The sequence below is a fragment of the Harpegnathos saltator genome, unplaced genomic scaffold (genome assembly GCF_003227715.2).
Source record: "Harpegnathos saltator strain DR-91 unplaced genomic scaffold, Hsal_v8.6 scaffold779, whole genome shotgun sequence".
Taxonomy (NCBI): domain Eukaryota; kingdom Metazoa; phylum Arthropoda; class Insecta; order Hymenoptera; family Formicidae; genus Harpegnathos; species Harpegnathos saltator.
In genome coordinates this window covers 85,957-112,046 of record NW_020230625.1, presented here as the reverse complement: position 1 = coordinate 112,046, position 26,090 = coordinate 85,957, and the positions used below count along the sequence as shown (strand labels likewise).

Genomic DNA, 26,090 nt, shown 5'->3' with positions numbered 1-26,090 from the left:
GGACATATTCAGAATGATTCCGGGATGTCTTACGCTATCTGGAAGGCTTCATACATGTTACACATTTCTCATTTGTTATTTTGTTTTTCGGCCACGCAGTCGCAAAATTATCTTCTTTCTCTCGCGGGGCAAAGTGCGTGGCTTTAAGAAAACGATGTCATTTGCAAGAAAGTGTACCGCGCTCGCGTTGTTTATTCATGATTAACGGAACCAATCTCGCTGGGGGGGGGGGGGGCTCGGGGAGGTAAGGTCGAGTCGAAGGTGACACGTCGAAGACAATATCGGGAGCGGCACTAAAAAATATGATAATGCCATTATGTAAGGCGACTCTTCAAGTCGATCTCACCGCCGTCGTCGTCGACAGTAGCGAGTTGGGCTAGCCGCAGTGGCCGAGTAAAAAATACTCACGAGAACGGCACGTTCCGCCGCTTCGGGGGGATGCCATAAGAGTGCTTTATGCGATATTAGCAAGGTGCGTAACGCTGTCGTGGCGCGCTAACGACATTATAACGCAATCGCAGCTCAGGTTTCCCTGAGAGGGAAGCGCAGAACGTCGCTTCCCGTGCTGCGAATATGCGCCGGACTAAATACGGTAAGGGGAAATACGCATGACGGCCGAGACCGGGAATCAAAGATTGCGTGTCGAATCTTGTGCGCGACGCCGTGGTTAATCGCAAGACGTTGTCTCATCTTCCTTTTCTTCTGCTTCCTTGCACCTCCGCGAAAACTCCACCCCGCGCGGCCAATGCAGTGATTCTCGCGAGCTTATGCTGGCTGCTCGCGGCGGCCGGGAACGTCATCCACAACGAGGACATCTGCGGGCCCCGCAATGGCAGGCGCCTATACCTGGAGCTGGGCGAGAAGGGTGTTCTCTACGCGAAGAACGTCACCTTCGTCAGGCAGCCGGCGCTGCGTCCCTACGCAACTACCAACAGCTCGCATCATCAGTGCAGCCTCGAGCTGGTGACATGTCCGTCCTGCGTGATCATCGTCACCTTCAGGAACATCGCGCTGTCGCACCACTGCGGCGATGGAGGTGTCGTGATGGACAGCCCTTGCAGGTAGGACCGGGGCAAGGGGGTGTCGGTGAATGCGACTGGAGATTGCTTTCCTTCCGAACGTATCTTCGGCTTTGTCAAATTGATACAACGTGATCGCAGAAATTTTTGTCGCGCGAATCAAGCGACGTCCTTATAATTTAATATTAAGAGCTGCGCACGTTTTGCAGAGCTCGTCGGAATCTCAGTCGTTGTTTGCTAACGATAATGAAGCAATATACATGCTATGTTTAGTTAAGATATCTGTCATCTATTTTTCGCTGGTATTTTCAGGCAGTTGTTTGTTCTCGCATTTGTACGACAATGACTCATCTTTCCGATGAGATCGTCGACTCTCCCGATAAACTCTTGCAAGCCTCGTCACTTTGGCGGGGCGATTAGCTTTCAACTTGTCGCTTCGTCATAGATACGCTTCCGCACGTTCCAGGCCGGTCCAGAATAGATTGAAAACAGTTATTGCGAGTTGCGAAGGATGGCAACTACTTACTAGTTACAAAGTGTTATTTTCGGCCGTAAGAGACAGTTGCGGTTGCTAAAAGAGAGTTGCCCAACTTTTAACTTCTTGGCAACGGCAACCGGCAATCGCAACAGCACAAAGTGTAAAGCCCGGTCCAGAATAGGTTGCAAACACCCAGTTGCGAGTTGCGAAGGATGGCAACTACTAGCTACAAAGTGCTATTTTCGGTTGTAAGAGACAGTTGCGATTGCCGGTTGCCGTCGCCAAGAAGTGAAAAGTTAGGCAACTCTCTTTTAGTAACCGCAATTGTCTTACGACCAAAGATAACACTTTGTAACTAGTAGTTGCCATTCTTCGCAACTCGCAACTGGGTGCTTGCAATCTATTTTGGACCGGCCTTTTTACTTCTCGGTGGGTGGAACGGAACGCGGCGCGGTGCGTGAAAAGTCGCAGGCTCACTTTGAAAGCGGATATGCGCTTTGCAGGTGCGACTACGTGTGGCTGTCGGAGCCGCCATACGAGGATGTGTCCGGCACGCCGTTCTGCGGATCGTACGCGCCGATCACATACAGATCGAGCACGAGGACCCTGTCCATAAACCTGCTCTACAGCCAGTCCCACAAGCACGCGTTCACCATCGAGTACACGGCGGAAAGTCAGTACAGATAACAATGAGTAGTGGTTCTCGCGTTTAACGACGTCGACGCCACGCGAATTGATCACGGACACAATCTTGAGAAAAGTTCATTAGCTGCGCGCGTGGAGGTACAACAGAGCTCTGCCGTCCGTTTCTCGGAATTAAGCGGGACGATGCCGGGGCGGGACGCCCCGATCAATTAAGGAGCGCCGTATCCTTTTCGTGCTATTTCGCGGGATCTCGCGCAGCGAGTTTTCCGATACGCTCCTCCGACCTGCTCGTCGACGCGCGAGAGAGTGTGGGCATGAATAATTTAACCTCTTTTTTCCCCCTTTCGCTCTTAAATCGAACGTCACCGCGGTCGAACAAAGTATCTCGGAATCGACGCGCCGCTCTTTCGCTCCGCAGGAAATAGACTGCACTTGAAAGGCACGGAAATGACATCGGGGACGCCGACAAAGGGCTCGAACGGCACCGGCGGCGGTATCCTGACCTCGCCGTTTTTCCCAGCTCGGTACCCGCGCGACTTAGGCCTGGAGTACATCATCACATGTCCCAACGAGGCTTCCACTTGCCGGATTAGATTGCTCTTCAGCGACTTTCAAATGGCGACGGTCTCCATAATGGAGGTGCGCCTAGCACACTCGCAATTATCGGGTTGTTCGGAAAACAATTTCAGTTTTTTCAAATAGATGGTGCTGGTTGCCTTTTTAAGCAGTTTAACCTCTTTCTAAACCAGAAAATCATTTTACATTCTTACAACGCACATTTCAAGCTTCATTGGAAAACAAGTTGTTTTGGAATCTGTCAAGTTGTTTTTGTTTGGCGTCGCATCAACAAATGAAAAATTAACGTGAGTATCTTCGTCACATTCTGCCTTTTCATTACCGTAAAGGCAAAAATGCAGCGCAAGCAAGAAAAAAATTGTGTGCTGTGTACGGAGAGTATTGACTGACCGTCAGAATTGGTTTTCGAAATTTCGTTCTGGGAATTTTCACCTCAAAGATGCATCACATTCTGAAAAACCAGTTGAGGCTGATGAAAATCAAACAAAAGACATTGGTGGACGCAAATCGTCATTTAACAATACGAGAAATTGCTGAGAGATTGAATTTATCGAATTCGACCGCGCATCAGCATTTGAAACAACTTGGTTTCATTTCAAAGCTCGATATTTGGATTCCACACGTTCTCAAGGAAAGAGATTTGATTCGTCACATTACCATCTGCGATTTGCTGTTGAAACATGAGGAAGACGATCCATTTCTAAAGCGACTCACAACTGGAAATGAAAAATGGATCGTGTACAACAATATTAAACGCAAAAGATTATGGAGTAGACGTGATGGACCAGTTCAAAACACATCGAAAGCTGATATTCATCAAAAGAAGGTGAGGTACTCCAGAAGAAAAAGAGTGGGATTGGAAAGGAATGGTTTTTCTTGAGCTGCTACAAACAACCCAATGATTAATTCGAATATGTATTGTCATCAACTGGACAAATTGAATGATTCCATCAAGCAGAAAAGACCAGAATTGGCGAACAGAGAAGGTGTTGTGTTTCATCATGGCATCGCCAGACCTCACACAAGTTTAATGACTCGCCAGAAGCTGTTAGCGTTTGGATAGGATTTGCTGCCATATCCACCATATTCATCTGATCTCCAGCACCATCCGATTATCACTTGTTTCGGTCACTGCAAAATTCTTTGGATGGTAAAAATTTCAAATCAAATGAAGATGTCAGAAACCACTTAATTCAGTTTTTTTGCCAATAAAGACCAAAAATTCTACGAGTGCGAAATCATATTATTACCTTAAAGATGGCAAAAAGTGTTGGAACAAAATGCTTGACACAATAAAACTTTTCTTCTCATAAAAAATATCGTCTTTCATTTTCATGTAAAAAAACAGAAATTACTTTCCGAACAACCCAATATTTTCTCCGCAGAGAAGCTGCTTCTCTCGTCTCTTTCACTCGCGTCTATAGCTCTTGAGAGACGAACATTCTACTGTTGAACTCTCGTATTGGTATCTTCACAGTTCTACGACTGGAACGGCCAGCGCTTGGATGTGAGCAGCGGCGCGAGATTTCGACCGCCGTTCATCATCAGCTCCGGCCCGTCGCTGCTGATCCGATTTTACGCGAATGGCGGCACCGGCCTCGGCTACAAAGCCTTTTACTCCTTCGTCATCGGCCACGCGTTTGACAAGTCCGTGCAGCCGATCACCGACTGCGGCGGATACGTGGAGAACTTGGGCGGCGCTATCACGATGATGAACATGGTCGGTCAAGGGGTGAAGACCTACGACTGCGTCTGGCTGATCCGGCCGCCGAAGAACTTCCTGCACATGAAGACGCACATGTACCTGAAAGTAGTGGCTTTCGCCGACATGGGTACGTGGATGTCCGGTTACAACCGGACGAGAGAGAGATCTCTAGATTCGCGACTTTGCCTGATTTTATGCGCGAGAACAATCGCTGCATATCTCGGGCGGAAATGTTTTTCAGCCGGCAACACGGAGCTGATCATCAAGGAAGGTCCGACCTCGGCTTTGATGGCGTTGGAAGTCATCAGACACCCGGCGAGCCAGCTGCAGCCACCCAGGCACAGAGAACACGTCGCTTCGGTCTCCAGCGGCTTCCACGTGAGTCTTCGTGGTACATTCGGCCCGAGTTCTCACTTGGCGATCGCCTACGCGGCCTTCAGCTACATGGGTGAGTCTGTTGTCGACGGTGATGAGTCACATAGCGCAAACGATCTCGCTACGATGCGATTCTGATGGGTTACACGTTGCAGACTGCTTCGCCGGCACCGACTTCCTCTGTCAGAACCACAGGTGCATCCCGACTCAGCTGAACTGCGATGGGTTCGATCACTGTGGCGATAACAGCGACGAGCCAGCGACGTGTTTTCAGGGTGAGTGTCTGTGATGAGAGCCTGGCGATTTCAAGATCGACGCTCGACGTGAGAGAGATGTTCTAAATAGCGTATTTTTCAAGAGGGAGTTACACTCTCAGTGAAAGAAAGTATCACAAGAACGCTGTTGGTACGTAGTTGGCGAAAGGTAGGCAAGGACGGGATCGCTTGGTTGATGAATAATTCATTGGCGAATTTTATATCCGATTCTCCGACGGAATAAGTAACATTTGGAAAGCACAGAGAGAGAGAGAGAGAGAGAGAGAGAGAGAGAGAGGGAGGGAGAGGGAGATTGCATTTGTAAGCGAGCTACTTTCCGAGTTGTCTGTACAATTTCCCGCAGACTGGGAGGTAGAGCCGCGCGGTCGCAAATGGCACACGAACAAAGCAAATTACTACTTCCCGAAGATCGATCGATATCCCGATTTGAAAACGGCCACCCTGGTGTTCGTTGCCAGCAGCCTTGGTTTGATTGTCCTGATATCGGCCCTCATTATACTGCTCTATAGAATAGGAGCCAGAGCGAGGCAACAAAGGGAGCTGCAGTCTCGTCTCGAAACAATCAGCGAGCTTCTAGGTACGTGCACGTTCCTTTCGCGACCCCCCCCCCCTTCGCCAGATGTTCCTGTCGTTCGCACTTGGGACGCTTCGAAAGAGTATCGCTGTACTATCGGAAAACAGATAAGAGATAAGAGCCGTTACTTGCGCGGCAACTTTGCCAAGAAGAGAGAGCAGATTCTATTTATTTGTCGAGCCCATGTTGCCTCATTCAACTGTCTTCCTTCGTCGTCGAGTAAATGTTACTCGCGAGAATAATAGACTCGCTTCCCTCTGAAAAATATCTTCCCGCAAATATCGATAATGACCGATTTCGACCGAGTCGTCCGCCGAGCGCGACATCTCGCGGAACTTCAATCGGTCACAGGCTATTCTTCAAATACGCGAGTCAAAGCGCGCTGGCTGTTAATGGGAGTCGTTAGCTCCTACAATTAATAGGAGCAAGACGACTCTCTCACCGTGACCGGTCATCCGGATAGTTTTTAACATTGCAGATGGTGCACGGATCGATGAAATCTCCATTCCGGATGATCCACCTGTGTACGAGGCTCCACCGGGCTACGAGGAGGTTGCGAAGCTCGTCTTGCCGAAGAAGGCTCGATACTTGAATCGCGAAGCATGCAGCAGGAGCTCTCCGAATCAGTAAACTCCTCTTTACGTAATTTTACCTGACTAATGTTGGATCTTTCGAAGCCATCGAGGCTCTTCAATAGTCCCTCACAGTTTCACGGCTAATTTGTCATTTCCCGATTGTTTCGTCTTTTGAAGTAAGAAGTGCTTTAACCACTTTGTTGGCACTGAGAAATAGGGCATCAACTGACCCAAAATGGCAACATATAAATCATACTTGATTTTTATAAACGTCGGTATACTCAAATATTTTTCGGGTGACTGAGTACGAATTTCAGATCAAAACATGAAAATTCAAAATGGCGAATCCAAAATGGCGGCTAAAAAATGTATTTGATTTTTCATGAAATTCGATATGTAGGAGTTTTCTAAGTTGCTGAATATGAATTTTAAGACTCAAAATGGCTGATCCAATATAGTAGTCCAAAAAAGGAAATTGTGATTATTGTGAAACTCGATATCTAGAGGTTTCTCAGGTTGCTAAAAACAAATTTGAGTTTAAAACTTGAAAATTCAAGACAGTATATGTAATATAGTGACTAGATTTTTTTTAGAAATTTAATAAAGAAATATTTTGGATCCGCCATTTCGAATTGCCATATTTTGACCTCAAATTCTTATTTAGTCACCTGGAAAATTCCCAGATACAGAGTTTCATAATAATCAGATAGATTTTTATTTTTTTGGTCCGTCATTTTGGATCCGTTATTCTGAATTACCATATTTTGACCTCAAATTCTTATTCAGTAACTTCAAAAACCTTAGAGTACCAATTTTTACGAAAATCGGACTGGTCAATAAAAAAATAAACGATGCGCGCATTAGTTGTGTCAATGCCAACGAAGCGGTTAATAATTTGCAAATGAACAATATCATCTGCAATTCGTTCGAAATCAATCATTCGTGTTCATTCATCTAGCTGAGAGTTCCAGTCTGCTGGCTCTTTCAATTCGATCATGTACGTCGATGTATAATCGTGTCAGACAAAAGACGAGAGACGAAAGACGAGAGTAACTTGGATTTTCAATTGTCGCGAAATTGCGCGGTTTCTCATCAGAATAAAAATCTCATTTTACGATAAAGGCACGGTGAGAACGCAAACTCTTCTACCTACCTGGTGGTGGAGGACGCGAACAATAGCCGCAACAGTCAAACGACGCCGATAGCGTCGGGGAATAATCGACGGCCACGTATACCTGAAAGCCCACCACCCCCATATGTTACGCCGCCAGGAACCATATCGAGGAACGTGATAGCCGGCTTGTCGGCCTCGATGAGACAGATCTGTCCGATCCGTCGCACTTGGCTCCGACGCAGTGCGCAGTATCCGCAGTCCGTCAACGTTGCGTCCTCAACCGTCGCCATCGCAGCGCTTACTACGTACCGGATGGGTCGTCCTGCCACCTTGGACGCCAATTGGCGGCCCGACGGTCTTCCAAAGGAGATCAAAGCCGTTCGAGAAGGTATGGCGAAGGTAACGTCGGAGGAAAATAGCCGACGTGCTCCGGAAGAAACTCGCAGCGAAATCGTCGACAGGTAATCTCAAGAATCTCGGCATCTTGGTATATAATAATAAAAATAATAATAATAATTTTCATTCACAGGAAACCCTTCGGTATAAACATATAAAAGAAACATATATAAGAGAAAGCAATACAGATGAGATACGACGATCGAAAATATATTACATATATGTAATAATTATACAGGGTGTCCCATTTTAATTGTGCATCCCGATTAATATCGCAGAGAGTGGTTGGATAAAAGAAAGAAGTCTTGCTTGGTTTGAAGGGGCATATAAGACAGCGATTTTCATTTTGTCTACAGACAGCGCCACTTTCGAGTCACATTCATCGATCATTATTTTTCTTAAATGGAAATCCCAATTTTTTATTATATCATCTTTTTCTACCAATTAATTTGGACAACTTTTGTCTGAAACATTTTTCTAGTTGCTTAATATTTTTTGAGATATTTAAGGAAAACTTGGTAACTTTTTCAAGCTTTAGTTTACGATATCTCGGTAACTATTTGACGGAAAAAAAAGTGGTACAAGACGTTTTTACTCTATTTGATCTCAAGAATATGCTATTACAATAGTGCCCTGACTTGCCGTTAACTTGTTGACCTTTAGAAATTTCAAAATCATCAAACTAAATCAAACAACTTTAACACTAGAAAGACCGAGACAGTCAATTTGGCTCCTCGCGAAATTTAAACTGCTATAACTTTTTTCAACTTTGCCACCACGTGATATCCTTTTGTGATTTTTCATCATTTTTCATGTTCTTAATTTTGGTAAAAGAATGTTTCATTCATATAAGAAGGTTGAATTTTTATGTGATTATCTACTTAGAAGGACCGTTGGAATCAATTTGGCTCCTTTATATCTGATATTGCATTCTTATATGTTTTACGAGCTTATTTACAAGTTTTATGACTTTAAATAGATAAATAAATATTTTTATGTGTATCTATCTATTTGTTCGCTTGAAAAACCATTATATATACACATATGTACACATAGATATGCATCTATCTCGGCGATCTCGCCATTGACTAGTTCATGCTTTTTATAATATTTTGAATTTTGCTGTTATAAATGCATGGATTATATACAAGAAAGTTACGTGTAAAATTAAGAAATACAATATTAAGAATAATCTTTTTACAAAATCTCGCGGAAGAGTTGAGTTGCCCCAGATGTTGCCCAAAGACGAAAGTCTCAAAATTTTGGTTCAACCGGAGAAAAAACTAAATCCGACGATGCTTCAGGCAAACGACCATTTTGTCAAATAAAAAAAAACTGCAAAACAAGCGACAGAGTTAGCAAATGTTCGTGTAAAAAGTTTGTGTGCAGTGAATGTACAAAGAAAATTATATACAAATGCGTTTCCTGTAATGTAATAAAGGAGTTGTATTTCACGTTTAGTCTTTCATCAAAGACTAAAAAAATTCAATATAATACAACTCACAGTTCTTTTTGTTCAATAAATTAGTGACGTTATTGTTAAAACATCAAATTTTATAATTACCTATACGTTTCGTTTCTTTCTTCTTTTGTTATTCACGAAAAGATATATTTGGAGGCAATTTGGCTCCTAGGTTCTTTTAGGACAGTCGTCAAATCCGATCCTTCTAGGGTTAAGCCAAACAATTTTTGTCTAAAACATTTTCCTCATCCGACTACTTCCTGCGATGTTAAAACGGGACACATGTGTATAATTATATGTGTATGCATAAATATGTAATTATGTGCGTGTAACTCGACTAAAAAACTTGTTCGTAGCTTCGATTCGAATCCTATGGACAGACCGGACGGAAAGAACACCGGCTGTTCCTGCGAAGGAGCGTGCGGCTGCGCAATCAGTAGCAACCCTCAGGACCTCTCGCTCGAGGCCTCGAACAAGCTGACGAGACTGCTAAATCACGACGACAATGATCACGAGGCCCTGGAACCGGAAGCAGATCGCACGACGACGAGCGCGTCGAGTCCCGCGAAAAGGACCAACGAGTATCAGGAGTCGGAGGATCCGTCGGTGTCGAAGAACGCCATCGTACGACTCTTAGGCAGCAAGCTGACTAAACCGTGTCACCAGAGCGTCAGCTTGAACTCGACGGCGACGTCGTCGCCGATTTCTGGCGCCCAGCGCGGGGCTTCCGCCAGGAAATTCTCCACGTGCTCCCGCGATAGCTGCCTCAACAGGATCTCCACGGTAAGCGCGTACAATAGCTACGAGAAGCTGCAGGACGAGTTCGAGATCGTGTCGGAAGCAGCGAGCATCGCGTACACGCCGGGCCCCAGTACGATGGCGAACACGCCGAGCGGCACGCCGAGGAGCGTGCTCGGCCGGCGCGGCAGCAAGCGACGGTACTCCAGCTGCGACCTGGACAGCCTCTACGAGGGCATCCGCGTCTTAGACTCGTATCTGGCGCGCAGGAACCTCAACGCCAACCACGGTCAACGGCAATCGGTCGCCATGATGTTGTTCGGCACTCCGGAGCACGGGACGGCGCGCGAGTCAGCGGACCCGGCGCACCGAGCGAGCAACGCCGCGACGACGAGGGAGCTGCGAGAGCGGATGCGAGCCCATGTATGGCGTTCCAGCGAGGACGCCTTGTCGAGTTAAGATTCGTTGATTGTAGGTGGAGGGATGGCGGCTGGATCGCAGCTGGAAGTCGGACATGGAGCGTGTCGTGTCGTCTCGAGACGAAGAAATGATAAAGACGAAGGATGATTTCTGGTGTGTGTCTGATTTCTCCTGCTTTTCAGAACAAAGGAAGAGGAAGGAGGAACAGCGGAGATTTCATAGTGTGTCGAATTGGCTCGCTCTTACCAACGATTAGACGGCAAACGGAATGCGATAAGTTGAGTGCCTTGATTTCAATCGAAGTAACGACATATTTACCGTTGCTTGCTGACCGGTGAAAAGTCGAAGAATCACAGGCTAGAGCGGTTGATATATCGCGGCGATAGATTGCTGCGTAGGATGACTCGCAAATAAAGATGCAATGAATGAAATTTCATCGGACGGATTTACTCGGGTGGTAACTCTTTGTATCGATTTTCACTTCCGCATCGCTTTTATTTACAGAAGACCAAAAGGTGTAAAGATAAAAGAAATTTCCACGCGAGAGTATGTATGAGAGAGAGACGTTGATAACAGTAGTAATAATAATAATAATAATAATAATAATAATAGTAACAATAATAATAATGATAATAATAATTTACTAATTTATGCACTGATGGAGAAGGCAGATAAAAACACCATTTCTTGTACAGAATCAAAGACGCTCATGCAAAAGTTCTCGTGAACGATTCTCTCTTCAGAGAGAGAAATGTCTCCCTTCGCGAAATCGACCGTCGCGTGACGTCTTCGAGAGACAGGAGTGTCGCGGAAACGAACGTACGAACACGAGGAACGTTTCTGCACTTGCGATTTAGGCGCGATTTAGGTCCTATCGCTGTCGTCTGCGGAACTTAGTTCAACTTGGCTCGCTCGATCCTACACGGAGAGAATGGTCCAGATGTGTGATCGCGAAACGTTTGTCATAATTACATCTCTCACGATCGCCGTCGGCCTCGCGTCGTCCTCGGCGTCGTCTAACAAGTAACACTATCCAACTGTCACTCACCAATCGGAATGAAACTTTGCTCTCTTATAACGCATTGAAAAATATTGAAAATTCGTTTCTTTTATTTTTCCTCAAAACGTTTTTTAACCCCTTAACTGTCGGAGGCAAATTGTACTTTGTGGGACAAAAATGCATTGACACAAAATAAGCCTGATGGTCATAAAATTCGGTACTCTAAGGTTTTTTGGGTCGCTAAATCCGAATATATCAAAATTTTAAAATTCAAAATGGCGGATCCAATATGGCGGATACCAATTTAAAAAAATCAACATATTTTCATAAAACTCGGTATCCTAAGGTTTTTTAGGTTGCTGAATCCGAATATGATATCAAAATTCCAAAATTAGGATACTGAGTTTTATAAAAATATGTTTCGAAATTGGTGTCAACCACGTTGGATCCGCCACTTTTGCTTTTGAAATTTTGATATATTCGGATTCAGCAATCCAAATGATCTTAAGATACCGAGTTTTATAAAAACATGTCGATTTTTGAAAATTGATATCCGCTATATTGGATCCGCCATTTTGAATTTTAAAATTTTGACATCATATTTAGATTTAGCGACCCAAAAAACCTTAGAATACCGAGTTTTATGATCATCAGAGTTACTTTGTGTCAACGCATTTTTGTCTCACACGATACAATTTGCCTTAAACAGTCAAAGAGTTAAAAAGCGTTTTGAGGAAAAATAAAAAAATGGATTTTCAATGCTTTATAAGAGAGCAAAGTTTCATTCCGATTGGTGAGTGACAATTGGATAGTTACTTGTAAGTTAAAACTTAACGTAACCTCGTAGTAAAATAGATATGTCACGATGTATATTCATTGGCCATTTCGTGGTTTGCTCCTTCTCTCTCTCTCTCCCCCTCTCTCTCTCTCTCTCTCTCTCTCTCTCTCTCTCTCTCTCAGCTTATACACGCAGCGCGTCTTCGTGCACCGCGCATGCGAGGGCGATCGAGCCGCGTTGGATCGCCGTCGGTGCGTGAAGCAGAGATACACGCGCTTTGTCGACGCCGCGGTTAGCGCAGAACGAACGGACTTTGGCACTTGTTGTAAGACAGGCACACGCGTTACTTATCGAACCGGAGAGCTAATGCCTCTAAGAATGCGCTACAATCGCAAGAACGTCAGACGAGCCGGACACGCTCGCGCTACTTCGCGATTACGCGGATGACCTCCTTGTTATCGATGTGTTCTTCGTGCGCGCGCGCTCATGCATCTTTAACGATATATCGATCTGAAGGTCGAGACGCGCAATCGTAAGACTCGCGCGATCGATGGGCGTGGGGGAGGAAGCGGAAAACCGGGAAAGAGAGGAGAACACAATTCTCGCGAGTGAGACGTGCACATATACGCGCTCCGACACGCGCGGTAATGTACATTAATTACACGATAAATTACAGGCAGTCGCTGGGATTCTCTTGCCGAGTTCATTTCCCACGCACGATGCTCTTGCGCTCTCCCCCGTAATTATCTCCCGACGATTATTAATCTGCGCAAACGAACAGCGCGCAAAAATTTCGCAAAATTTCGAGGTGACCTCGCTCGTGGAAATTCGTGAATCTGAGGAGCGAAGTGTAAAACATCGCGAGTACGTTGAGACCTCAAGTGGTCTGTTCTTTTCAGCTGCACTACTGAACTGGTGCAATAAGTTAAAGTGAGAAAAAATATAGTTGTCTCATTCTGACTTATTGCACTAGTTCCGCAGTGCAGCTGAAAAGAACAGACCAAAGGTCTCTCAAACCCGTACGGATCAGACTACGGATTGGGATTGAGTATTGGATTGAAATTCAACCAATCAGAGCTAAGTTTACTATATTTGAAATTATTTTCTTTCTTCCGATTAGTCAAATTTAAATTCAATCTCAATCCCAATCCATAGTCTGATATGGGCTTCAAAGTACTCGTCAAGGGTTCGTTGTTAATCCAGATGGCGTTGCTGGCGCGCAGCTGGTGGCGGTTAATCTTCACTCGTCAACGATCGACAGTCCTATTCCGCGACGTATCGATAAATCCGTCCCAAGCCGTCGACACTGTTGTTGTGGATCAGCACTTGTCGTTTATCACTGGAATTTAGGCCACTGCTGTATTTCCTCGCTGGAGGACCTGATCGCCATGGACGTGCGTTCGTGCGTAATCACTCAATCCCTCGTTCTTCTTCCGGACGATCGATATGTGCGCTCGATATGTGCATTCGATATGTCGCCAAGCGTATCGATACTGTCGCGATGAACGTGCATTTACGTATAACCATTCAGTCCTTCGCTTTTTCAGACGATCGATATGCGCGTTCGATATGTCGTCGAACATACCGATACAAATATGCATTACGCACTCGCGATCGGAGAGAGTTCGGCAACGAGTAGAGTCCGATGGGCCATGTTGCGATTGGACACAATCAATAATATTAACTCAAATTTAACTTAATCCTAATCTAACCTAAGGCCCGGTTGTTCCAACTTCTTGGTACTAGTTAATTGATAGTTAAATCATATGTCTGTCTTTGTCTAAGTTGAAGGAAAAACAAAGACAAACATATGATTTAACCATCAGTTAACTTACCTAGAAGTTGGAGCAACCAGCCCTAAACCCTGAGCTGATTAGCTGGGTCCAATCATATTGTATCGAATTGAGATGTCCCCTCGGCAACTTGGGCCGCTGACACGGCAAGCAAACTCAGTTGGATCGAATTCTTCCCAGATGTTTTTGCTCAACCTGCGAGAGACGCTCGACAAGCTCGTTCCCGGGAAAAAGATTGATTCGCCCAACTCTCCGACGAAGAAGAGATCCAGACAGCACATGATCTCCTGGGGACGTCTTATGGACGTCCTGAGGATGAAGAAACGTCCCCAGGATGTCCCGTAAGACGTCTGGACGTCCTCTGGACATCTGTGCTGTTAGCGGAAAGAGCAAAAAGACAAAGGGAACCGACTGTCTGCTGCGCCAAACAATTGAAATCGTAGAAAGACTAACCGAGTTCAAAATTGCGACGACGGTCGCAGAATGAGGAGACCCGGACGGGTCTTCACTACGTGTACTTGATGCATTGGCAATACTGTTTCATCCCGCGATTCAAACACCTGGCACTTATCGCGTAAGAGTCGATCCTGCTGACCTCGCTGTCGGACATGGTGTAATTGCCATTGCCGTCGTATCTGATGGTGACCTCAAAGCTGCCGTTGCCGGGCGTCGTCTGGAGCATATAGAAGTAAGTGACGCTGGACGAATTCGTAGCGCCGAAGTCGATCACCTTGTCCACCCGATGCAGCTTCTTCAGCTTGAGCCGCGCGCACATTCGCCGACCCTTCTTGTCCTTGTAATGTCGCACAGTGTCTTCCACGTGATCCAAGAACTTGTGGGCGCCGTTCATAATGATCTCGTCGAAGACGTTGACCGACTTGAAGGCTGTGCAGGTGCACCAATGAGACGCTATCCCAGCGTCTTGGCAGCCTCTCTCTCTAGGGACAGGCGTGAACAGGGACTGGCAGGTGGCACAGCCCGAACTGGGATCGGCTTCGCCGGCCGCGAAGCCGAGAACGTCCCTAAAAGTCTCGTAGAGGTCGTACGGCGAAGTGAGTCGGTTCCGGTTGATCTCGAGAGCTCGATGTGCTATTGGGTTCTCCTTCCGGAACCACTCGGGCAGCCAGATGTAGATATACGGCAGCCTCTCCTCGTACCAGCCGACGAAGGTGTTGCGAATACCACCCCAGCGCATTCCGTGGTCGCTCAGGAAAACTACCATCGAGTCGTTCAGCACCGACTCCTGCTCCAGAAGCTCGAATCGTTGCAGTATGCGCGTGTCCATCGACGAGATGCCGTTCATGTTGTCGTGGCTGGCGGTATTCGTCCAGAAGAAACCAAAGTATGGCACTCTCATGAAGGTGCGGGCAAAGTTGACGGCGTAGTCGAAGATCCGCTCGAAGCTCGTCTCCGGCCCGGTGCAGTACTTCATGTTGAATCTGCAAGCAGTGTGAGCGAGTGAACGAGTGAGCGAGTTTCGGCCTGTGATTTCTCATCAAAGCTAGACACGCTAGACGTAACGTGTATAATGGACGGCAATTAAGTAGCAGCTAATGAGGCGTCACTACCTTCTCTTCACCTTCAACAGCCTCTCGCTGGCCAACATGTAGGGTCTCAGGTAGTAATCCGTGGGCGGGTCGACGAAGCCGACCTTGAGGTAGTTGAACGTGTTGATTACCGTTTCGTCCTCGCCATAGGCTGTCACGTAACCGGCGTTCCGGAAGTTGTGCCAGAGGAACGGACAGTTGTCGAGCTTGTAGGCCACCGTCGGCTTACACCTCGCGTACGCCTGCTGCGAGTTCTGGCCGGTGAGGATCGCCATTAGGTTTGGGAACGTGTTGTCGCCGATCTTGTTGTAGCCCTTTAGGCTGATCCAGCCGTTCTCGCGCAGGTATTTCTCGGTCTTTGGCATGGTCCGGTAGAAGTTGAGCCTGCTGACGCTGTCGATGCCAAAGATAAGGACGCTCAGCTTCTTCGAGGAGGCTCCGGCCGACTGGTTGGCGTTGTTCTCGATGCGCTCGCGCACCTTGTCGGGATTCAGAACCGGATGAACGTTCTCGTACACCGTCTTCGCTGAACTTGGCTTGGCATGCTTCGCCTTGACCTTCGGCTTCGCCATCTTCGACTTGCACGACACATACACCACCTCGACCTCGTGCGGTAACGCCACTTGTCCCGTGAAGTTCTCGCATTGCTTCACCCTGACGACAAAGGGAGGATATGGTTGCCCGTTTCAGCGAGGATTTTGCAAGTCGCGAGTATTTCAAGGACGTTTCCGAGACTTCAATTCTACATTTCGGAGACTTTAATCGTTAGACAGCCGCCGGAGTCGGCCGATGATTCTGATATTTCTTCGAGAAGATGTGACTGCGAGACTATGAATGAAAAAGGTGAATAAAATTTTGCAGTTTCGCGAGCGACTGAATCTCGATCGTTCCCGAGGCATCGTCTTAAAACACACAGCTGGATCAATCTTACGATATCGCCATGTCGTAGTTGTCATTCTTCGGCTTGTCCACCTTCGGCCTGACTACTGACGACCAGCAACAGACCACGTCGCTGTGCAGGTTCGTTATGGCGGGGTCGAGGGAGAGGAACGTGCTGCCGTTAGGCTCCCTTGAAATTTGCGTGAAGATGATATCGTTCGGGCATTTCTCCAACTTTTCCTTCCTCACGAACTTCACGATGGACGGATCCAAAGGCTCTTTGGACACCATATGGCACTTCGGATTCCACACGAGGTAGCCGTTTACCATACCTGCCGCGAGATGAAAGCCGCTGTAATTTCGTCATTCTCGACGCGGGGATTCACGACAGCCTCGCATTCGAGTATCCGAATGTAGAAGCCGAAGAAGCAAAGACCTCGTATTTAAATCTGTGAGAAGAGACTCGGGCACCATTCGAAGGTCATCCTGCAATTTTGCAACCTAAAATCTCTATCGTCTCATTCAATTCTACGATATCTCTCTTACCAGAAATAGTGACGATCGATGCGCGCTACAACTTCTCCCCTCCCCCCTCCCCCCCGCCGCTCATCAATTCGTCAAGGTACTTCGAATATTGAAGACCTATTGATGGAGGGAAAAGCCACCTAACTGCCAATTCCTCGCATGTTTTTTAATCGTCGTTTAAGCGGCGGTTTGGGCGATACATCGCGCGTGAAATTTTCATCAAATATCGATCGCGTCAGTTCTTGTGAGATACGAGAGACACTTTTTGCAAACAACGTCTCGAGCTTTCATCGTGACGAGGGATCAAACGATAAAGAGGCCGGCAATGCAAAGACAACAAAGACGACGACGACGACGACGATGACTCACCTTCCGTGATGTTGTACGACTTGAAGGACGGAAACTGCACTTCGTACTCGTAGTTGTCCTCGGAGATGAGGTAGAGGGTGACGATCAACAGGCACGGCAAGAAAACCAGGACAAGGCCGGGTCTGCGGCAGAAGCACTCGGTGAAGCGCGACCATTTCGATTTCCACATCATATTGTCGAGGTCGCGCCTTTCTCCAGGCGCGGGAGGATCAGAGGATGCTCCTCCGCATGACCTCGCGCGTGCCTACACGTCGCTCGAGCTTCCTTCCGTCGACTTCGCTGGTATCCTCGATTCACCCTCGAGGACGTCTCAACTGCTCGCTGGCGTGTCGGTTCGCTCTCTCGACGTCCTCGCGTACGGCATCGCCGATCACGACGGGGACATTCGGCACTCAGCGATTCACCGTCCGCCTCGTCCTCGGCTTTGTCCTCTCGACGACGAGGCAGGGCGATCATTGAGCGGGCGCCGTGCAAGTCACCTACGAGCTCAACCACTCCCTCGCGTCTATCTTGACTATTGTTCTGAAATCGAGAAAGCGAGCCACTTTCAGCATAGCGTGAGAAATTATTTACCGATCATATTATCTCTTCTTACCGCTTGTGATAAAGTATCTTTGTAAACTTTGCGCGAATTGTCGAAGGTCTGTCCAACAAGAGAGCAGAATTTCCGTGTGTCGGACTACGAGTTTAGCGGAGATGAAAAAACATCGATCGATATAATTCATCTTCTACTTTACATAATAATATATCTTTGTTATTTAATATTGATATTAATAATACTATATTAATATAAATTAATATAATACATAAATATTAATATTACATTAATATTACATTAATGAATTGATATAATATGTATTGGGTGAGTGCAAAAGTTCGTGCGGAGTTTCAATAGATGGAGTTATAAGCGTCGTAAAGTGTTGTCATTAATACTTCCATCTACATATTATATAACGTTGGAAAGGTGACGTCTTCAGCTGTTATTAAAAAAAAAATCATTTGTTTTCATACAAACTGCTTCGAGAAATATCACTTTAAAAATGAGTATCGATAAGGTGCATTTACGGCATGTTATGCTTTACGAGTTTCGGAAGGGAATAAACGTTGCCGCAGCCGTAAAAAACATTCAGGATGTTTATCAGGATGAAGCACCAGCTAAACGAACTGTGGAAAAATGGTTTGCTAAATTTCGGCGCGGAGAATTTAACCTTGAAGACGAGCCACGCTCTGGTCGACCTTCTGACATTGATGACGATGTTTTGCGTAGATGGATGGACTTTAGATGGATGGAAAAGATGGGATTCGATTTGAAGCTCGATATATGGGTGCCCCATTTGCTGACCGAGAAGAACAAAATCAAGCGAATTTCTGCAGCCGTTTCTTTACTCGGGCGGCTCAATAACGAGTCGTTTTTGGATCGACTAGTGACGGGCGATGAGAAATGGGTCCTCTACAACAATGTTCAGCGCAAACGGACATGGAAACAATCAGGTGAGCATGGTGACGCAATGCCAAAGGCCAGTTTGCACCCGATGAAGGTGATGCTCTCTGTTTGGTGGGATTGCAAGGGCATAATCTATTTCGAGCTTCTCCCCGCTGGCGAAACGATTGATTCGGACAAGTACTGTCGCCAATTAACCAATCTGAATCGAGAAATAAAAGAGAAACGTCCGATTTTGTCAAATCGCAAGGGAGTCGTCTTTCATCACGACAACGCCAGACCACACGTTTCGAAAAAGACGCTGCGCAAACTGAAGAGCCTGAAATGGGATGTCTTAACGCATCCACCGTATTCTCCTGATATCGCACCATCTGACTATCACTTGTTCCGGTCATTGCAAAATTATTTAAATGGAAAAAACTTTGACTCTTTGGAGGCCTTAAAAAACGGCGTCTCTTCGTTCTTCGAATCTAAATCGCGCAGTTTTTATGATCGAGGCATCCGTATGCTGCCAGAACGTTGGGAAAAGATTATAGAAAACGATGGAGAATATATCATTGATTGAATAAAGATTTTTGTTTGCCTAATCACTGTGTGACTTTTACTCACAAACTCCGCACGAACTTTTGCACTCACCCAATATATAATATTAATATTAATACATTAATGGATTAATATAATATGTATATAATATTAATAAATTAATGAATATTAATAAATTAATGTATATGTAATATATATGTAATATTAAGAAATTGATAAATTTGTACAATATATAAATATTAATATTAATAAATTAATGTAAAAACGTAAAAAAAGAATTTAAGGAAGAATAATGCATGTATTATAAGAAATACAAGAAATAAAAATAACATGTGGGATATAAGAAATAATGGAAAGAAAACACGCATTCACGAAAATCCCGTTAAAATTCTTGCAACGGCATTGTCAAAATTAAAAAAGGCTGTAACCCCGAGGGACTTTTATGAGCTAGCGAGTGAAATCTTTAGAGTATACTTGTGTGGGAATGCTAAATATAAAATATTCGTCCCGACAATTATTTATTGGTTGTTTATTAATTTGTTAAAAGCCGAGTTTGAGGAGTTTTGCTTCTTAACGATGAGTTCACCCAACCAACAACCTTTGCCAGGATAAATTTGTCTAATTGCCATGATCAGTTTTGAAACGGATCAAGGTTTATTTGACACACTTCTCGCCGCCAAAGATATTCGCAGACATGGTAGTCGAGAGTTGCTCTGATGGAACATTACCTCTTTGTAAGCTGAGTCGTTGAGCCTTATCTAACAATATCCTCTTTGTTTTCTGTTTCTTTCTCTTTATCTCTTTTTGACTTAAACCTTAGATCTTGAGTCAGGAAAAGATTAAAAATAAGAAATAGGAAGCAGAGAGCACATTGTAGATCGGGCTTAAAGGTCTCCGCTGGGATTCAATCATCTGGGTGTTAGCACCGATTCATTTTAAGATGATTGTACTCTTTATGTTCAAGGTTAGGTTAGGTTACGTTAGATATATGATAGACTCAGTATATGTTATTTTAGTATATATAGTATTTAGTATATATTTAGTATATATGATGGACTCGTCAATTTAGTAAGGCGAAAGATTTAAATACCGCTTTTATAGTTGAACCAGTTCTGAAATTCTGAAATTTTTAGCAATATTTAAATTAATAATAATATTGAAATTCTGAAATAGCAATATTTAAATTTTTAAATTTTGTTAATCATTATTAATAATTTTGTCGACAGCGTTGTTTGTCATCTGACAATAGTTGAACAAATTTTGGAATTCCAAAGGAAGATTAAAAAATCATTTGAATCGCTAACTTTACTTGTTCGGTAACTTCTTGTTGGATCACGGAAATTCTTAATACGTTGATGTGACGAGTGAAAAATTGTGTCTGATTGTTCGGAAGCGAAACTCATTAAACTCGACTTCGATTTAACTGCCAGGTCTAATATTTTATATTTACCTTTCCCATACTTAGAGAAGTGTGCTGTAAAAAGTTCAGCTCGCTGGCTCATAGGGACTCTTCAGAACACTACATCTTTAAACAATTCCACTCAAGTTTATTGAAACAACGCTCGCCCCTTCGGTCGAGCCGGCTCACCGGTGAAATTTTCCAGTTGGATCACCGTCGTCGATTTGCCGTTTGCAACCGAAGGTCACGGAAATATTATACGCGTTTTGGGTTAAAAATAGCGACGACTAATCTTCGTGCGCGCCAGTGTAGCGTCTAGAGTGTGACTCGCGTTTGAAATTGACCGTGAATATTAGAAATTCATTGCTGGAATTACCGCGCGTTTGTCGTTAGTGCTGTCGTGTACGTCGTTAGAAGGTGTCACGGAATGAACGTACAGAGTGTCGGCTCTCGATTAGTTATCTTGATGGCCTTCGTGACGCCTTACCTACCGCTCGTGCACGTCGCTCGTGATTTGTCTGGAATACGCAGGACGCGCATTGAATCCCGATGGAAGAAAGGGCGAGTACGATAGGACGTGCCACCGTAACGATTCTTAAAGTGGCGAGGCATCAAACTGATTAGATAAATGCCGTTTGTGCGACCAACTTGTACGCTCTCCTCTCGGCCGGAGAGCAGCCGCGCGCCGCCGCGACGTCAAATCCCCGGGGCCGACTCCGGCAATTGCGCTCCGACGGATACGCGTATCTCCGATAAGAAATCGCGCCTGGCTGAGTTTCCGGTGACCCATATATGAAAATCAGCGTCTCTCGGAGCAAAACAGCCGCAGGCAGGACCGAAACGCTCGATTGTTCGCCCAAAAGAAAAAGGGTTCTATTTGTAAAGTGATTTTTCCCATAGTCTCACATTCTGAGCGAGGGCTTTTGCAGAAAAAGGATTCCTCCATCGTTAAAGCGCGATTCGAGTGAACCATTCATTTAAAATTTATTAGATATTATTTCAACTGTTTTCCTCTTATTTCAAGAGGATTTTCTCTTGTATCAATTAATTTTCCTCTTATATCAGGAGAGACGCTTGTCGGCGTTTTTCCTCTTCCATCTATTCACACAAAGCACACACATTCCCCCCTCCCCCCCTCCCTCTCTCTCTCTCTCTCTCTCTGTCTCTGTGTATATGACGATCGTCGCCACATTTATTTTATGGACGTCTAAAAAAACAAGGATAAAGGAAAGGAAGAAGAGAGATTGCTGTTCAGTTTGTGTTGTTTTTCCATGGTATTTCGTCGTGAACGAAGTTCAAGAATTTTTGGAGAAAATCAACTTAACCCTTATAGTGCCGAACAACGATATATCGTTGTTAACAACATTTACGAAAAATGCCAACGACGATATATCGTTGTGTATACGATGGCGCCTTACTATTCGCATCGCGAGAGAGAACTCTGTCTCCAAATAAATTTATAAAACTTTATAAATGGTTGAATTCCTCTTCAGAAGTCCAAACATTGGATGTTCCACGAATTGAAAAAATTGTTTGTGGGTTTAACTTTCTGTTATATTCCGCGATGCTTCTGATGCTTGCTGTGCATCATGGGATTATCATTTAGTTTTGTGTTTTGATATTAGTAAGTTTGTTATAATTAACTGAAAATGCAGTATTTATGCTTTATACTACACAGTAAGAATAAAATACAGTAAGAATAAATAATAATCCTCTTAAAAAAGAAGAAGATTAAATAATCTGTATAGTATAAAAAATTTATAATAATTTAATGATAATATTTTCCTCTTAATTTCAGAGGAATCCTCTCGAGGCCATATCTAAGAGTAAAATCCTCAAAAATTTAGATGATTCCGCTTGTCCTGAAATTAGTGATTTTTTTAGTGATTAATTCCTACTAATTTGTTTAGCTCGCCGAAATTACGAGGCGCGGTAAAGGTGTAATAACGTAATGATTATCGCGGAGGAGGAGAAAGGGAGAGCGTCGATGAAACGAGCTGGTAACAAGACTCTCGTGCGAGACGAAACAGAAGCAAAGTGTCCGGAAAATTGTTTAAAATTTAGCGCTCCGTCTGCTCGCGAGATCGACGATGGATCAAAGCGACGACGTTCGGTTGTTTTTCAACGCGTCGACCAGCATCGCGCTCTAAGTGTATTTCTGTCTTTGCTAAGCGACGACGATGAGGAAATCCCCGTCGATTACTTCACGCTCCCTCAATTATTATAAATTCGTTCGTAAGCGTTTGTTAAGAGGAAAAATATCAATGTCGCCTCCAGGATAATCGGAGATAAAACTAACGTCAAGTCATTCTACGCGTGCCAATTATCATTGCGCAAGAGACACGTATTTTTCATTTAGATAATAACGACGAGGAAATCTCCTTCGAGTTGTTCTCTTGAAAATTTATTTATATATTCTCGTATCTCCGGTTTCCCGAAGTACGCAGAAAGAGACAGAGAGAGAGAGAGAGAGAGCGAGAGAGAGAGAGAGCGAGAGAGAGAGAGAGAGAGAGAGAGAGAGAGAGAGAGAGAGAGAGAGAGAGAGAGAGCCGTAATGTTTCAGCGACGCGTCTCTCTTCTCTTCTAGAAACACACGTCAATTATTCCCGTCGCGTTTCTTTTTCTATCGCGAAGGAGCAACGATTCGCGTCATGATCTATCGTGATTATTTACGCAGATTAGACCGATCGCGAGTCTCCTTCGCGCCTGTCCGTCCGTGCGCGAGAAAAAACATGACTTAGAAGCGGTTTCATTGATACGCGCGGATCGTCACGTAACACGAATGTGTCAGCCGGTGCACGAGTTAAAGGTGCGCTCGATGTTCCCGAGCGAATGTTTATCGAGACTGACGCGAAGTGAGGAAACGGAGATGGACGAGAATCTTGAGAAACGTGCGCCTTGGGATCATTCGACAGCCGCGAAACGATACGAAACAATAGCACGATAGCTCGGCGACTTATCGACCGACGCGCGAATTAGATTGCAACGTGACTTCCGTTACGTGTGTACCGCTGGCGGTGTAATAATACCAAGGTTCAAGCGGTTCGAACGGAAACGATACCCTGCCGATACGACAGCCGGCAGGCCATATATGTATGGTTAGATACGAGGAGACACCAGATAAAACAAATATTTCTCCCGTCGGGAGCGTAGGTGTGTGTAATTGAAGATCGCGTGCGGAGCCGCGCAGAGCTGGCCTATAGAATGCAAAGGACGTGAGACGACGTGACTTAGGGCGCGGGCGAAAGGGCCATTTCGTCGGATTAGCCGTGAAATTAACCCTTTAACACCTACCGGTAACTATAGTTGGCAGAAACGCATTTAAGAATCCATAACTTAGTCGAAAAAGGAGATATTTTCGTTTCCTTTGCATCTGCACTGTAATGCACTGTAATGGTGAATTCTTCTTCTAAAAAATGGTATATAGATTGTATGTGGATTCGGTTTAGTTTGTTTTTAGCTCAGTTTTAATGATAACATGTTTTGTCAAATTCCAAGTAGGCACAGTTAGCATTGTTATTGACATCTAGAAGTGCACTGTAAATAATGTTATACATTTGGAAGCTTTCTCAGATGCAAAATGTGAAATTAAAAGAATACAGAAATTCAAAATGGCAAATCCAATATGGTGGACACGAAAATCAAGAAATCAATCTATATTCGTGAAACCTGGTGACCTACAGTTTTTTTAAGCGGCGAAAAATGAAGGGACGATTGACTATCTAAATGGTGATCTATAAGATATTCTTCTAAAATAGTAAGCTTGACGCTCTGAATGATAAACTTCACTCACAAATATAGTAAAGTTTCAGCTAAAAAATGTCAAGCTGACTTGAGTTATGTCGTATAGATTACCCTTTATTTTTCTCTGTATAGGTTGCTCATTTCGTATATGCTTTTAAGATCCAAGTCATATTTTACCAATATACAAAAAACGAACGATAAAAAAAAACCAAACTAACGAAGCCAACAAACGAAAAGCGAAAACTTTATGTACTCATTTATTATATTCCATTCCGGATAAATAAAGATCAAGTTCTGAATATGAGTTTTATGTTTCGAGGAATTTTTCCAACCATGAGGTATGATATAAAATTATTAAAACTGAGAAGAAAGATTTCATCGATCAGGCGTATTTTTCGCTTCTGGGAGTAGTTTCTGCTTGGAAAGGCAGTCGATCTTTCGTAGATCTAAAATTCTGATATTATTTTTGGTTATCACTACTTATAGTCTCAGTTCAAAAGAACTCAAATTTTATTCTTAAAACACTTATAAAAAAGTCGGGCGTTAAAGGGTCAAACGAGCACTTCTCTCGCAAACGTGGACGAGCAGGTCCGAAGAGAACGATCACGTCGCGCGGTGACAGATGACGTCGACGCGTGCAGGTCGCGGCAGGTACGGCTTCACTCTCGATTCAAGAAGAGGAGCGTGAGACCGATCGTCGAGTTCGCTGAGACGCTTGAAAGCTGCGATTGGACCCTTCGACTCGAGCTTTCAGCCGCGTCGAGTGAGCGTCGAGCGGGATCCTCGACATCCCCGTGACCGTCGGCAGCGTGAAAGGCGGGAACGCGAGTACACACAGGTTGCGTAGGATACCCAGGATGAACGCCGGCGAGATTCACACACACACACACACACACACACACTGCGAAGCGCGACATGAACTGAATTCCGATTCACAGCCGGCGATCTCGCGAGCTCAACGCGATTACGCGAAACCGTGTCACGATTAGCCTCGTCCCGACCACGTCCCGACCGTGCTACCAGCGGAGCTCGCGGAGCAGGCTCCCTTCAGCAGTTACCTCTTCGACGCAGCGGAATCCGCCGACAGGCAAAGTAGGCGGCTGCCCGACGATTCAGCTCGCTCCTCCGGTGGCAACGTGCTGGAGGCGCCGCGGCTCGCGCGTCCCGATTTTCGCCTCGCCTCGCCTCGCCTCGACGCTGGCGTAACGCTGACGCGCGCGAGGGGTTGCGCACGGCATAACGAGCCGCTTGGCACGAGGTCTCACCCCGCGGTGAGCGGCGGCGATGCGACGAGGGTCGCGCGGTGAAGTTTAATCGAATCGAGCCCGCCCGTCGACGCGCGCGCGTACACCACCCACGCTACGAACAGGCAACCCGTCGCCGACTGACGAGATTCGCGCAAACGTCGTCGTCGTCGTCGTCGTCGTCGACGATGACGACGACGACGACAACAACGCAGCGGCGACCACCACCGGCGGCGTACTTCCACTCGTGCGCCGGTGCCGGCGATGCGCCGCGACGCGACGCGACGCGACGCGCGCGATCGTTCGTCGGGGCGAACGAGGCCGCTGCTGATATCGGGTCTCTCGCTGGAAATCTTTTCGCGCTTCATCCGATCAAATTGACGAGTCCGCGCGGAAGATAATATCGACGCGCTCGCTTGCTCGATAACAATGGCGGACACGTGTACGTTTACGCGACGCGGTAAATGTACGCGTTA

The 26,090-nt window shown here is 45.4% G+C and overlaps 2 protein-coding genes across 8 annotated transcripts; one reads left to right on the top strand and one right to left on the bottom strand.

The window, feature by feature from the left end:
• The first annotated feature begins 381 nt into the window (after window positions 1-381).
• Window positions 382-11,315, top strand: Culd (CUB and LDLa domain). 2 transcript variants are annotated; one of them, XM_025306436.1, is made up of 11 exons: window positions 382-472; window positions 752-1,061; window positions 2,001-2,170; window positions 2,561-2,781; window positions 4,196-4,550; window positions 4,665-4,871; window positions 4,954-5,073; window positions 5,417-5,650; window positions 6,126-6,273; window positions 7,345-7,797; window positions 9,551-11,315. In XM_025306436.1, exons 2-11 carry the CDS (start codon window positions 1,045-1,047, stop codon window positions 10,389-10,391), a joined length of 2,766 nt encoding a protein of 921 aa, XP_025162221.1. In that variant the 5' UTR covers window positions 382-472; window positions 752-1,044; the 3' UTR covers window positions 10,392-11,315. The 2 variants fall into 2 exon arrangements, with proteins under 2 accessions (XP_025162221.1, XP_011152855.2); XM_011154553.2 differs by having other exon boundaries at window positions 456-592.
• Window positions 10,977-25,787, bottom strand: LOC105191268 (uncharacterized). 6 transcript variants are annotated; one of them, XM_025306438.1, is made up of 5 exons: window positions 24,934-25,787; window positions 17,244-17,765; window positions 16,402-16,681; window positions 15,492-16,124; window positions 10,977-15,362 (listed from the first exon to the last, which is right to left on the bottom strand). In XM_025306438.1, the coding sequence occupies exons 2-5, from the start codon at window positions 17,413-17,415 to the stop codon at window positions 14,432-14,434; spliced, it is 2,016 nt and encodes a 671-aa protein (XP_025162223.1). In that variant the 5' UTR covers window positions 17,416-17,765; window positions 24,934-25,787; the 3' UTR covers window positions 10,977-14,431. The 6 variants fall into 6 exon arrangements, with proteins under 6 accessions (XP_025162223.1, XP_011152853.1, XP_025162222.1 ...); XM_011154551.3 differs by having other exon boundaries at window positions 25,429-25,787; XM_025306437.1 differs by lacking the exon at window positions 24,934-25,787 and adding an exon at window positions 20,816-21,618.
• Window positions 25,788-26,090: the final 303 nt, after the last annotated feature.

What these genes read in the sequence shown, in the direction of transcription:
- Culd (XM_011154553.2), top strand. An exon ending in AGTGGCTTTCGCCGACATGG is followed by an intron (nt 4,551 to 4,664) that starts GTACGTGGATGT and finishes AATGTTTTTCAG; the next exon opens with CCGGCAACACGGAGCTGATC. An exon ending in CGCGGCCTTCAGCTACATGG is followed by an intron (nt 4,872 to 4,953) that starts GTGAGTCTGTTG and finishes TACACGTTGCAG; the next exon opens with ACTGCTTCGCCGGCACCGAC.
- LOC105191268 (XM_025306438.1), bottom strand. Translation starts at nt 17,415, where the DNA reads ATGATGTGGAAATCGAAATGGTCGCGCTTCACCGAGTGCTTCTGCCGC. An exon ending in AACTACGACATGGCGATATC is followed by an intron (nt 16,125 to 16,401) that starts GTAAGATTGATC and finishes CTTTGTCGTCAG; the next exon opens with GGTGAAGCAATGCGAGAACT. An exon ending in CTGTTGAAGGTGAAGAGAAG is followed by an intron (nt 15,363 to 15,491) that starts GTAGTGACGCCT and finishes CACTGCTTGCAG; the next exon opens with ATTCAACATGAAGTACTGCA.